At 42.7% G+C, this 14,941-nt stretch overlaps 2 protein-coding genes across 3 annotated transcripts in view; one reads left to right on the top strand and one right to left on the bottom strand.

Moving 5' to 3' along the window:
* KBTBD12 (kelch repeat and BTB domain containing 12) overlaps nucleotides 1-13,512 on the bottom strand; it is a 40,780-nt gene extending 27,268 nt beyond the window's left edge. Inside the window, exons 1-3 of the mRNA XM_009091092.4 lie at nucleotides 13,373-13,512; nucleotides 2,973-4,107; nucleotides 1,809-2,079 (exon numbers count right to left, since the gene is read on the bottom strand). Coding sequence (XP_009089340.2) covers nucleotides 1,809-2,079; nucleotides 2,973-4,042 — 1,341 coding nt within the window. The 5' untranslated portion in view covers nucleotides 4,043-4,107; nucleotides 13,373-13,512. The remainder of the gene's footprint in view (nucleotides 1-1,808; nucleotides 2,080-2,972; nucleotides 4,108-13,372) is intronic.
* Nucleotides 1-14,941, top strand: part of MGLL (monoglyceride lipase) — a 101,358-nt gene that overhangs the window by 12,274 nt on the left and 74,143 nt on the right. The gene's annotated exons all lie outside the window — the stretch shown is intronic.

Raw genomic sequence — 14,941 nt, 5'->3', positions numbered from 1 at the left:
CAGCCCGATGCTGAGCAGAGCAGAGCTGCTGTGAGCGAGTCCTTGCCCTTCTAAGCTGTTATTTTATGTCCTGGCTTGACTTTGTCTTGTCTTATTTCAATTACAAAGCCTGAGTGGGAAGGGTATTTTTCTCTGTCCTGTAATGGACACATGCATTTAGGGCACTCTGTCAATGCTGTTGTTAGTGTTTGTTCAGGATTGACAGAACATTCAGTGCTGCTCCATCCAGCACAGGGACAGCCCCTGGCTTGGCCAGCTCATTTGCTTTCCCAGTGCAGCTGTGGTAACCCCACATATGCAATCACTGCATCTGACAGGGGGAAGATAGATGGTACCAGAAGAATTCAGCACTCTTCGTGCTGGTCTCAAAGCACTTTTTTTGAGTACTTTAGCTAATTTATTCTCATTTGTGCAGGTACACCAGAATCTTACCAAGCTGTGGGTTTTGGTCAATTGCTGTTAATCTGCTCATCTCAGATCTATTTCTATATAAACTCAGACACCATTGCATTGTTACTGGTAGAGAGGTATCCACTTTAGATGGGTTTTTAAAAAAGTATTCTTGGCTCAATATTCCTGACTTGTGCCTCTAAGCCACTTTTCCCTCTCACAATTCGTTCTGGAAAAAAGCTTAACAAAGCTGGTTGTCTGACTTCAACATCTATCTTTGTTATATGAATATCTTTCAGTTCAAGTTTTTTTTACAGACAGATTGTTTCTACATTAAGTGTTTTCGTATTTTAGTTCTTCACAAATGAGATACCCTTGCACAGTTGTTTCTGTATCAGAAATACTCTCTGATCTTTCTGTTGCCTCCTTGGGGACTCCCGCCCTCAAAATATTCAGAGGTGGAAGTCTTGTTAGCTGAATGCATCTCACTTTTAAATACTTTAAACAGTAATTTATTTCAAGAGGACAGAAACCACTGAGTTGTGATGACAGGCTGAACATATTGCAACGAGCATTACAGATGCTCCACTTCATTGTCAAGTGAATGTGGGGCTTTTTCCTGAGCACTCAAATTTGAAATTCACCAAGCAATAAATAAAAATGGGCTAGACTCTTAAAAAAAGATATTTTGCACTGGGAGCAACTGGAGAGAGTGAGCAGTGCCCTTGACATCCATCTTCCTTGTGGCATAGTTCTGTATAATCTCTGTACTACTGAACAAGTATCTGTGGCCCTGCTGAAAATCCCTGTAAAAACTTTACATGGCCAAGCAATGCAACAGAAATAGATTAATGGATTGGATAAAGGACTCTGTTTCCCAGAGAATGCTTTGACTTTTCCTTTAAAATGTAATTTAATGAAAATCAAATGATTTAACTTTAGTTAACCAAGAAAGCTTCCTGAGAAATCAAGGTGAACTTTAAATGTCATATAGAAATCTGTCCCTGCAGGGTACCTGTGTACACACTTTTTGAAGACAGGGCACAGTTAAGGGTCCCTGTATGATTAAATGCCATTATTTATTATACCTAGAAAAACTAAGAGGACAATAAATAAGGAACAGAAAGGATGGAACCTATAATGACAAAGGAGATGTATTTTAAACTCTTACCCACTGTCCACATCTCTGTGAATAAAAACTGCCCCTCCTGAAGTTGGTATTTACAGTGAGGATGGCATAGATGGATATTATTCTTCTTCACCCTGTCTGGTTTTCCTACAGAATATTTTTAATCAGAGGAATGTGAGCAACTTATTCTTCTGTTATCACTGATGTGATTTCCCATGCAAGAAGCTCTAAAATTACACAACAGTTGCTGTTAGTGCACAAAGCAAAGTAAATGGGCACAATTCTCAACCTGTGGTGTCCATCCACCCAGCACGTACAGCTTGTCCTTCACTGTCACCACCACGTGGCAGGCCAGTGGCACTGGCAGGGGTGCTGTGCTTCTCCAGGTGCCTTGCTCCATGGAATACTTCTCCACACAGTTTGTGACCAGATACTGATTTTTCACTTTCATTTGCCCTCCTATTACGTAGAGGTCATTGTGGGCGGTGCCCAGTGCGTAGAGCTCACGGAGCTGAGTGGTGCACAGGCTGTGCCAAAAGTGGTTTCCTCGCTGGTGGTATCTGTAGGAAAACCCACAGTTGTAAATGCCCTGCTGCACCCATGTCCCATCAGCCTGTTTGGAAATGTCACCCCCTTTAATTGTCAGTGTTTACTCAGTATAACGACAAGAGGAGCTCTCTCCTTCACAGAGAAGTTATGAAATTGAGCCCAATGTTGGCAAGATCAAGCATGTTTAGCATGAGGAATCCTTTCAAAGATATTTTACCCTAATTAAGATAAGAAGACACTTATTTCTACATGTGCTGCTCAATCAGTTTCTGCTGAAATTAGTGGGAGCAGTGAGAACTCAACACTGCTGAAAAGAAAGTCACTTCACCTGCCTCATTGTGAATTAATTTCCTCAAATTTAGGCATTTGCATTTGAAAATGCTGTCACCATTTTAAAATTTAATCTTTAATCCAGGAAATGTCTGGTTTTCTTGAAAATGTGTGCGTCTGAAAGGATATGAGTAAAAACAGAATGAGGTTTTTGAGCTACCAATCTTATATTTAATCTATGAAGCATTATCATCAACATCAACAGAGAAGCATGTTTTCTCCGTGTTGCTTGGCTCATTTCCCCCTGCTAATGACCTAGAAAAGAAATATCCAAGGAAAACACTGAGATTTGGGTAAAGGGAATATAAAATCTACATGCCTTGATCAAATGGAGCTCATTTACTCAGAGATACTAAAGGAGTAACTCCTCATTCTTTCCGAAGAGTTTGGTTGTATGTATATCTCAGAGCTGTGAAAATAAATTGTGACAAATTGATCTGCGTAGTAAAAATCTCAAAGAAAAAAGAAATCAAGTAAGAAATGCTTTGTGTAAAGCTCATTTTTTGTCTCCAGGGACATTATTTAGATTTAAAAGTTTTCAATAATTAGGGGATTTCTGACAGAGGGTACACACCTATAAATTTCAATGCTCCTGGTCCTTTGTCTAGACATTTTGACGGCACTTGCCTCGCCTGCCACAATGATATCATTTTTCTCAGTGACAACACCAGTGCAAACACATCCCAAGCCCTCTCCATACTTCGGGGAGGAAATGAAGTAGGTCTTTCGTGTCGCAGGAGCGAAACAAAAGCTGGCATCTGCATAGCTGCCGTGCCTGGACCTGATGCCGAGGTAGTTGTTGCCGATGCAGAGCAGGAGATCCGTAGTCTCCATGCCGTATCGCAGGCTGAGGGAAGGGTGCCTGGACAGCTGGATGGTTTTCAGTGCTTCCTCAAACATATCACTGCATTCTGAATTGCACAGAATCATTGTGTTCCTCTTCCGGGCTTCCACAAGAAAAGAGGGGCTGACGAGTACCAGCCTCACTTGCTTGAGGAGCTCGACAAGGTGTTCTGAACGTGACTCTCTGCTGTGCTTGACCCATCTAAGGACGAGGTCCAGAATGCTCTCCTCCCTGGAAATATTCAGATCATCTGATTTGATGAGAGTCAGCAGCTGCTGGAATTCAATCTCTAGTATTTCTTCCTGCAAGCTCACCTCAGCAAAATGCTGATACACGTATTTCCTCGCTTGGTCACATAAATCATCCGCCCCGATGTGGTTTGCAAAGTAATAGATGCCCACGCAGTTGGAAGCATCCATGTGGTCCATCATGTACTTCTGACACATGTTGCAAACCTCTTCCATCTGCAGGAAGTAGGCAGCGAGGGCGACGGTCTGCACGTTGAGGCTGGTGAGGCGCAGCTCGGCGCTGTACACGTAGTGCAGGATCACGGACACGCTCTCGGCTGACACGTCCTGCAGCACCACTTCCCTCTGCCTGCACTCTGCCAGGCCACACGTGAACATGGCTCTGAAATAGGCACTGAAGGCAGCCAGCACCACCTTATGGCAGGGGAACCTCTCGCCTTCTGCAACCAGCACCACATCGATGATCTGTGTCGATTCCTTCATGCTCTTGACTTGCTCCAGTAGAGCCAAGCTGTGGCGCTGCTTTCGCTTCTCCTCAGCCCTGCGATCCATGGTGGCTCTCCAAACTTCCCCTCTTCAAATATCCTCAGAACTAAAGGTCTTCATTGGGAATGTTTCTGGAGATAGAAGCATAATATTGTCCAATAAGAACAAACTATTGGGCAAATGAATCTTGCTGTAATTACCTAAAGTTAATAATCTGTATGGTGTGATATGAATCAGTAATGCATGAAAATCGTGCAAAATTATGGGGAGATCTCAGGTGCAAGACCTCCAAGACAAAATATAAGAAAAATCAACACTTCAAATGATCTTCAGTATTCAATACCTACCCCTAAGTTCTGTGATTATTTAAAGATAATTACAATCTTCCCTTCAAAGCAGCCTTTTTCAACTGCCTTCTCCCTCTTTTCCTTGATCCTGCTGCAGAGCCTATAAAAATTGAGCTGAGAGAGTCAAAGTAGTGTTGTGGGTAGAGGCAGATTTACCCCCAAAGACTGGTAGTGAAGTGGCAGGAAGCAACTTGGTCTGACTGGCCACATTCTTTTCTCTCTCACACCAAAGCATAGGTCACTGGTTTCTACAGAGTTGCTACTGGATTCCTGTGGAATATGTAAAGTAAATAGAGGAAATAAATTCAGTAAATAGAGGCCAGCCTTCAAGCTGTCCTCCTTCTTCTCAGCAGGATGTTTATGTGCTGCAGAGTCACAGTTTTGGTTCCACTCACTGTAAGCTCAAGGGACATTTTAAATTCAATTGTAATTATTAACATGCTCCCTCCAGTTTTATTTAAGGGGGGGTAAAAGGGAAATTTGTTGTCTCATTTCTGTTTGGGTTTTGTTGGTTTTTTTTTTTGGGGGGGGGTTGGTTTAGTTTGGTTTCTGGGGTTGTTTTTTTTTTTTTTGAAGGCAGATCCTTTAGTGAATCTCTGTCTTTCTGCAGAATGTGAGGTACAGGTGTAGAATTTCAGTGGGAGAATGACATTTACCATCACTTGAGGGATACCAGCCCTTATCCCAGTTTTTGGCTGTAATATGGTAATGAGACAGTTCTGTTTTAGAAATGCATTAAGGACTCGTGTCATGAGTCACCAGTTACACGAACAAGTCCTAAAGCTGTGGTATAACCATGTTTGAAACACATTGTAAACATGGTACAAAGTGCTTAATGAGACTGTTCAAATCAGTGACATTCCTCAGCAGCTTAAATACTTGCAGGATCAAGGGCTTGTATCACAGATTGAATTGGTTTTCTCAAACCCTGGCAGCACAAAGAGAAGTCTTAGTTTCACTAAAGAAATATGTATCAACATAAAAAAATGAGTGTATGAAATTCTTTGAAATTCCTCTAAAGGTATTTTTACAAACAGTCCAGATTTTTCTACAGATTTAGATAGATAGATCTTTAAAAATATTACAGTTATTTTCCAGGTGGAAAGGAAATGTACAGCTATATCACCAAACTCAAACCTACTCTTTTAGCTGTTCAGTTGTTTTTGGAACTAGTCCTCATTCTACAGTTAGGTAGATTCCTCACTTTGAGTGCTAATTTAAAAGCCAAGCATGCTTGAAGATTGGCATTTCCTTGATTTGATTGAGTATTTCCATATTCCAAATACGGAACCAGAAGCAACAAATTTAAGAAATGAAACTGGGTTATTACCAGATTTAAAAAATGAATTTGGAAGACTAAACATTAACATCTGGATGTGGGCCAGGCTCTGAGCTCTTCTTGTGATACCTTTAAAATTCAATCAAAACAGCAAGTTTAGTACAAAAAAGAGAAGATGGTATTTCAAAATCTAGATTTTTTTTTCTGTCTCCTTTGAAATTAAATACTGCATTTGAGAAAACATGGGTCTTAATTCTGCATTGACTACCTCTGGAGCAGTCTTTACAGTCAGTAAAAGCCTTTCATGAGATAATAATTGTTCTTTTTTTTTTATCCTACATGATAATTAGGCCATTTATTGTTTTCCCCCTGTGCTATTTCCTAACTTTGTAATATTTGATCTTCACTGCATTTTGATAAAGGAACCTCCCTGCAGCTCAGAAACTGTTCTTCCCATCTCAAAGAACATAAGCACAGACCTCTTAAAGAAGATGAGCTGTAGCGTCCTGAACTAGGTTTTTCATCTCCAGCTGTTTGAAAGTGTTAGTAAGCACCCACAAGCCCCAATCCTGTTTCACATTCTGACTAATCATGACTTTTCCTCCGAAACTATCAACTTCTCTCCTTTCTCTTTTATGATGTCAAAACTTCATGCATCCCCCAGCTTTTCCATAATGGTCAAAATGTGTATTTTTAATGTAAAGAACAAGTGAGATAATTAATCATCTTCATTTCCCCCTGACTTTTGTACAGATCAGGAAGAAGCTCTCTGTAGCACTGAGTTATGATTTCATTTCCTTTGCTGGTCACCTTTAAGTTTTCTGTTAATTTAGCTTTCTTAAGAGCAACCATTCACCAGTGATTACACTGTTCATTAGATTTGTGAATTTTAAAGTGTTCATAGCAGCGATCAGCACATCTGGCACAACACTCTGGCAGCCATCTCCTCTGCTCTTTCCTCAGCAGGGCCTCAGCAACAGCATTGTTGAGGAAAAACACAGCTCGTGCCATCAATGTGCTACTTGAGGTATTAATAATCTGATGAACAAGTCCCACAGGCAGTGCCCAGGCAGTGAAGGGCAGTGTCCATCTGCAGCCAGGGCACCTGGGCTCCTCTGCCACCCCGAAGCTGCTGGCTCTGCTCTGGATGCCCTCCCCAGGAGCAGCAGCAGGACTGCCCACAGCCAGGTGGGCTGGGCCCCTTCTCCTGGACCTGCTCCATGCCCACCACACCTCACCCTGGCAGAGTCTGCCCCTTCCAGGGGGGTCACTGCAGCCCCCCAAGCTCTGCAGAGCCATGCTGCTTCCCCAGGCAGAGCTGCAGGAAGAGTGTGGTTACCTCACTCTTGTGAGAGCACAATATTCACTTCTTCTTGCCAGAACACACCTTCTTTATCTCTGTGCTTTGAGAGCACAGCCAGCTCCTGACTGAACTGTACTCAACAAAATCATGCTGTTGACTTGCATGTGAGTCTGCTTTCTCCATTCTACAGCTGAGGAAACTGAAGCTAAAAGGTTAAAAAGAAAACAGGATTAAAACCCAGGGGTGAAATCCTTTCATTAACTTCAGAAATTCATCCCTGTGCTTTAGGTGCAAAGTTGTCACTTCCCTCCTAGCTTTTAGCAGTGTTTAGGTGGGGTCATTGGAAGGATATTAATATTCTCCTTTATATCACTGGAAAGACTGTTAAAGGGTAATAATGGAACAGTGCTGCTTTGATTTCCCTCTGGGTTACAGAGGGGAAAAGATGGCACATTGATAGTAAAAGAGAGGATAAGCATGATACAAATATAATTTGCAGTGAGACACTGCTCTGAGATTTTGTCAGAGGCTGAGTTTTCACTATAAAACTTTCAGTGCAAGGTTCAAATTTTTTATAATGTCACCAGGAGCTGAAATCAGAGTTAATGCCTCACTCAGAATTTTGGGATACTTTTTTCTTCTACTGTGAAAAATGGATTCAGGTGCAAACCTCTATTGGATGTTACCTTATTTGACAGCTGGGCTATTAATTTTCTCCAGTTCTCTCTGCTACTTTAATTTTTATACCAACCATTTAGTTAGTCTAATTTCACCTTTTCTTTTTTGCCTTTGTGCCATGAACCTTACAAAGAGCCATATATAATGGTATGCAGGAGCTCCAGCATACACTTTGCAAGGCAGTAGCATGCTGCATGAGCAGTTTAAAACATAAATAAGCAGACTGCTGTGAGCTCAGCTCTCCAGCTTTTATGAGGCTATCAAACTATAAATAAATGCTGTCCTCAATTCTCAGTTACACTGCAGGCTCTTTGAACTGCCCCAGTGCAAAGGGACTCTATACCAGATGGAAGTAGCTCATCAGGAATTTCCCCCAACCTCTGGGGGGGAAAAGAAACCCCTGTAATAAGAGACATTATTTTCTCTGTGTTTTTTGTCTGGGACATAGATTTTTTTTGGGTCTTTTCCTGAGGAATCTCCTGTTTCCATGTCATGGTGGGAGGGTGGGAGCTGCAGGACCTGGCCCAGTAGAGGTCACAGCACCCAGCGTCGGGGGCACCTCCTGCATCCTCCTCTTCCCCCTCTGCTTTTTTTTCTCTTTTTTTTTTGCCTTAATGAGGCTGCCCTGCCTTCAGCTGGCCTCCCTTCAGGTGCTGAAAGGATCAGAGTTCAACCACATCAAAGAACCAGTGCCTCTGCCCATGAATTATTTGTGCTTCCTTTGTTATCAGTAAGCTGAGAAGCAAATCTGTTAATTGTATGCATTATGACATTTGGCTGACAGCCCCAGTGAGGCAGAAATCAGCACCCAGATGATAATAATGTTATAATCTCAGAGTTCAATTATGAAGGCTTTGCTGGCATTTAAAATCAAGATTTTAAACTGTGCAAAAGATCCCACAGTGCTCAAAAAGGGCAAATAATAATGCTAATCTTGATACAAGGAACAGGTATAATAAGATATATAAAGGAAGCTTCCAATGAATTATAGATGTTCCAGTATCTATAGGATAATAGGAATCATTCTCTTAATTCTGACACCTGGAAAGATGCCAGAAGAAACTATTATGTGATTGAATTATAAGGATTTAGAGGGTAACAAGGTGATAAAAGCAATTATGGCACCTATTTATCAAGAACAAATTGTGTCAATCCAACCTAATTTTTTTCATTTTTTTCGGGGATAATAGGGGATAAATTAGATACTTTGTCTTAAGACTACTGATATGGTCATATGTGACAAATTGTGATGAAATCCACAGACTAAATCAAGATTAGTTAGGTGCCCAGCTGGTTTAAAAAGCCAATTCAAATAATAGTTATTGGTGGTCAGACTGGTCTGTGGCTGGAGATCTGTGCTGAAAAGGTCACTCACAGTTTCAGGGAATACTTTCTTGCTTTGATCCAGATGTGATTTCTTGAATTAATTTCATTCATTCTGTCCAGATAAAATATACAGACTTGAGGCAGAACATTAGGAATCTCCAATTAAAACTGGAGAACAACCAATTCTTTTAGGAAATTTATGTTCATATAGGCTTACAGGTAAGTGTCTCTAAAAGATGGTTCTCTGTAACAATTGTACATTCAGTGCATAGATGTGTTTCAAGTATCACTGTAGCTCCCAGCTGCCAGGGTACCTTTCTGGAAGTTTTCCATATTCAGTCAGTTGCCAGTTACTTATGGAATTAGGATTTTGAGGCTTTCAAAGGCATCTAATTAAGTTAAAAGCCCAGCTCCTGCTTCAGTTTCCTGTGCAACGTAGGAACTGAAGTGTCTGCATCACTTTTAAAGGTGAAACTTCAGCCTGAAATAGCTTAGGGAGTTCTAAAAGATTTGCCAGAAGATGGGATAACCTTCTATTAAAGTAATTGGAAGAACCCTCCTTGCTCAGCCCTCTTGTTCTCTCAGGATCAGCCCAGTAGCAGTGGGGAACAAGGCACACGGACCCCTGTGTGCATCCAAAGGAGATTGTTTTACTGTAAAAATCAGCCCCTTTTCACACCTTTAATTGTGACCTGACATAACTGAAACCAAACTGAGTGTTTGGTTATAAGCATAGTTCCCACATTTTGGCATGCTCTAACCATATCTGCCCTGTCACAAGTGTGTGGGTTATGAACAGCCAGCAACGCTTTTCTACAATCTTCGTTTGCGTTTGTAATTGCAAGCTGCCACAACAGGACAGCTCTGCCCTCACCACTGTCCACCTGTCGGGAGAGCATGGCTTGCAGTCTGTCCAGGAACTGCACTAACAACTCTGCTGGACCCTGTGAGATCTTAGCAAAAGGCAGGTTGGGGTCCATACCTGTCCCTGGAGTCACTGCAGGGCCTGCAGGGCTAGGTGAGTGATGATACCTCATACACCACACGGGCAGCCTGCTGGGCTGCAGGCACTGCACAGGCCCCCTCTCTGGTCAGCTGCACAGGGGGGACTGGTGCATTTCTGTCCTGCAGCGCTTCTGCCCGGGCTGCACACAGTTCTCAATAATCTGAGCCAGACTGCAAACTACATTGCTGTTAGAATAATTTCAGTAGGCTCTTCCACTCATGGGGTATAAGGACGTGAGCAGTGCAGATTGGGTTCTCGGTAGCTTAGGGTGTGATGGGAGGATGAGCTGCTTTGCTTTATTATTGCCCTCTGTTCTTTAATTGCTGTATTGTCACTGGTCTACTCAACCTCCCGGTGAGGTGCATGCCCTTTAAATGCCCAAGTCCCTTCCCAAACTCTTGAATTCTTTCCTAAACTCTTCCTAGATACTTTTGCCAGATCCTTCCCAGCCCGTTCCATGACCTAGTGAGAGCTGCTACCAGAGCAGACCGCACACCCTGTGCCGCCTTTGTAGGTCCCTGTTTGGGCACCATTTGTAGCAGTGGGGAACAAAGTGACACGGACCCCCTTCTACATTTGAAGGAGACATTTACACTGTATTGTAAAAATTGGCCCCTTTTTTTGCCTTTCATTTTAACCTGACGTAACTGAAACCAAACCGAGACCTAACAGAACTTAACAGAAAGAAGGCACCCATTGGCTGGCTCAGCTGCTGTGCTGCTGTCCACGCATCCTACCATCCAATCAGCTTTCTGCTCATGCACGGTCTGTGTGTTCCTTCAGCCAATCAGCTTCCTGTTCCTACACTGTCCTAGAGTTCCTTCAGCCAATCAGCTTCCCACTCCTACACTCTCCGCACAACCTATCATCCAATCAGCTTCCTGCTCCTACACTGTCCGGCGTTCCTTCAGCCAATCACAATCTCCCTTCCAACTGTCACTCAGCTAGCTCTCTCTCCTGCTTTGACTCCTTCCCATCCAGCCTGCAGCTGAGCCTTTCCCATGGGGCCTTCTGGTGAGCCTGAGCCTTCCAGCTCTAACGATTGTACCCCCATGTCCTACACAGCCCCAGGCAGGTACAGCTCAGGTGATCGGAACCGATTTATTCCTGGCAGGGAAGGAGGAACTTTGAGGTTTTGAAACTACTAACACTGCAAATCCAGTGGTGTCATTGGCCCATATGAGATGAAGTACAGTCTAACAGTCCTTCTGAGAGAGATTTTAACTCTTTTTCTCCCTCCATCGCTGTGGTACCTTGTTTCTTTACTGAGCAGCCTGGGTCGGGACACTCTGAGGTGTCACTAGATCCAAGCACAGGCCGGTTCTTGCTGGGATGTGCTGCTAGGCAGGCTCGTGGGAGCTTTCTCAGCTTGTTACCCTCTGCAAGTAGTGCAAAAGGAGGCTCTCAGTGCAGGGACACACAGTGCTGGCCTACAAGCTGCTTCTGTAGATGTAGGCAGCTGTGGCACTGTTGCGTTCCACTGTGTACATCCTTGCATCCCTGCTGCTCCAAGCATCCCACTCCAGCACAGCCTGCAGTCATCTCCACTCAGTCTGCAACAGACACAGCCTGGCCTTCCTGCAGAAGCTTCATTTTCCTCCTCATTGCATTGCTCTTAATTTAAAATGGACCTCAACAAGGTGCTATGAGCTAGGAGAAACTTGGTACCTACCAGGGAGATTTTTTAAGCAGTCTGCAAAGCTTCAAAAACTGTGTTTGGGAGCATGATTGACCATTGGAGACCTGAAGATGCTTTGATCAGTTTTCAAAGCCTTTGGGTAGTTTATGATTCTGGGAAGATTTGACAGTGTGAGCTCTGTGTACTGCCAACTCAGAGGCCTAGATGTGGGATTGGATTAATATTGATCCTATCTCAGCAAATACCAGGCATATTTTTTTTCTTTAAACTGTTACAGATTCATGAAAAAAAATCAAAGCAGCTGGAAATGAAAGACCCTATGGGCCATCTTTTCCAATGTGCCTTCACCTGACTTAATCTGGTTCAAAGCTCAGTGAAGCCAATTAAAAGAATCCCACAGTTTAAGTAGAAAATTGATGTGGCTCTGTTAACAAACAAATGCCTATGGACAAACCCCAGTCTGAGCCAATTATGTGCATTAATTGTGTGAGAAGAATAGAACCTAAAGACAGACATACCAAGCCCATTTCTTTTACAGTTCACATATGCAGATCATTTTTCTTGCATATAAAAACTAACTGAAATGGCAAAGTGCTCATTCACAGAAGGAGGATGCACAAGTTTTTTACAATGACAGATGCCAGCAGAAGGAAAATGTATTTCTAAAATGCATTTCAGTAGCTCTTTAGGCAGCCTGACAAGGGCCTTAGGAGTTTCTCTTTTTTGCATTTCTCTAAATATACTAGTATAGGAAAGGCTCACTTTGCAGAACAGTTATATAATACAAACAGGACTGTGTCACAATTCAAATAAACATAATTTAGTAACTGTGCAAACTAGGCCCTCTTTGCATTTTTACAAAAGGTTGTGAACTCTAATTGCTAATACTTACATAACTCAGGAGCATGCATCCCTCTGGTGAGCAAATGCAAGTATGTAAAAACTTTAATAACTTTAATTCAGCAATGAGATCATAATAAAGTGCAAATTGTAAACCCTTATAACTCAGTGTCAGGATTCCATTAGTTGCTGTTTGAATCCAAACTTACCACTGAATTTCTCCAGTTCCAATTTCAATCACTACCAAGCAAATATGTGGGTATGTCCATATTCACAGAAGGGAAAATTCGGAGCAACCCATGGCAGCAGCCCACCACCACCTCCAAAACAGCCCCTTCACTGACACACACATTCAATATCTCCTAAATCTGCAGTCCCCACTGAACCCTCATATTGAAAATGTTCATCCCTTTGGCAGGGATCAGTCCCAGGTATGTAGAGATACCCTGATTGAAAAGGCAAGAATTTCTCTGAGCTTCCTAGCTGGAAGCAGGTCCAGATGTTGGCAGGTTTGTGGAGTATTCAAATCTCCCCACAGTGCACAGACCTCAGGCACTGAAATTCCTGCACCCACTGGCTGATCCTGTTCCCACACTGCTGACCAACTCCACATAGCTGCAAACAGACCCAAGTTTGATCAATGGTTCCTCTCCTAACTGTGTAATTAATCTCTTACAATTCCTTTATGAGTTAGACAGCAGGCACTGTAAGGAACGGAGAGGGCTCAGTTTTGGCACCAGCAGTGGGTCCTACAGCCCCCTCCCTGCTGCTGCCTTGCAGCTGGCCCTGTGTTTATGCTCCTCTGGAGCACATTTAAGGATTCCCCAAGACAAACACTCAGGTGTCCCTGCCCACAAGTTTCCCACCCACCCAGCAAACCAAAGCAAGCTTGGCCCTGGTGATCCCACATTGCCCATCTGTCCCAGCAGCAAACACCCTTCCCTTTCCTGCTCCAATGGGGATGGGATTTAAATGTACCTTTTCCACGCTGAGAGAAGCAAGGGCCTGTGAGAGGGCATGGGAGAGGCAAGCAGAGCTCTGACACAGCACACAGAGCTCCTGGTGACAGTGAGGTGCCAGGGCTATAAATAGCCTTGCACTGGGCTCCTGGCTGGGATAAGGAGCTGCTCTAATGTCAGGCTCAGGGCACATTAGGACACAGCTGGCAGGCGCCGTTCTCCTCACCCCTGTCCATGTGCTGCCTGCCTGGCCCTGTGCTGGGGAGCATCAGACTCTTCCTTGGGGTGGTGCAGCTGCAGCTGCTGTTGGTGACCCCTTCAGGAATTGTGTCCCCCACAGACCTTGCACAGAACCAGGCATATCTCTGGGTGGCAGCTGTTCCTGGGTGGCTGGAGCAGTTCCAGCACAGGAGCACCCACCTGCCTCTGAGGTGTGGGTACCCAGCCACAGCAGATGCTGTTGCTTGCTGACCCTATCCAAGTCATTCCCAAAACCAAGGCCACTGTCTCCATAGCTGACAGAAATTTTCCCAAACTGATCCTCCTACCCTTCTGTGAGAAGCTGTACACCAAAGAAGGATTGCTGACCAAATTGAGTTGTTGTCTGTATATTTTATGGCTACCTTCTTGTTTGTGCTGGTGTAGATCAGAAACAGATCAACTAAATTGATCCAGAATAGTGGGGCTGCACTGATGTACATCTCATACTCTGAAAATTAAAGAGGAGCAGAGAGGGCCATAATGCACTATTTTTATTTCCATATGTTTAAGCAAAGATGGAAAAAAGATTAAGCAGAATTTAGGGTTATAAAATTGATTAATGTTGAGCCAATACTTTTAGTTGAGAAAGACATTAAGGGGTTTTCAGAATGTTCACTTTTAAATGGCATTAATTTATTTATTCACCATGCTAATGGGTTGGTTGATTGTAATAATGTCTGAGAAAACTGAAAATGAAATGTAGATTTTATCTAGATTTTTATTCTGATGATTTTATTACACAGTTTTTCTAAAAGCCATAGAGGAAGTTTGCAGAAACATTCAACTGCTAATAGCAGTTTCTTGGCTTTAGAGGGAAAATTAAAGTACATTATTTTAAAAGCATATTTCATAGGACTTGTGAACAAAACTAGGAAAAAAAATCCCAGTGATTAAAGTTTATTCTTGTCAGAGAATTCGATACACCAGATTACAAAGATATATATTGTCTATACCCCCAGATTGTTCTTATTAAAAGTTCAGATTTATCTTAGAAATAAAAATACCCAGTCTGATACCACAGCTCTCATGGAAGCCAAGATAGAACAGTGTGCTGATGAAATGCCACAGCTGTGATAAAAATGGACCCTATCCTGTAGATTGCCCTGTTCTCTTCTATAACAATTTATAGCATGGTGCTGTTTAACAATGGAGCATTTATGTAGTTAATTTTATTTATATGAAACCAGTCCACTACCTAAGTAATAATCATGTATCTTTATGGATGCATTTCTTCTGATAATTTGTATAATGAGCATGTTTCACAAAAACACTAACACTTTTAAGGAAAATTTCTCTTTATTGCTCATGAAATTATGAGTATTTCTCT

This window comes from Serinus canaria, chromosome 12 (genome assembly GCF_022539315.1).
Source record: "Serinus canaria isolate serCan28SL12 chromosome 12, serCan2020, whole genome shotgun sequence".
In the NCBI taxonomy this organism is placed as follows: domain Eukaryota; kingdom Metazoa; phylum Chordata; class Aves; order Passeriformes; family Fringillidae; genus Serinus; species Serinus canaria.
Note: the sequence above shows the minus strand (reverse complement) of the source record. Positions and strands in the feature narration are given on the sequence as shown.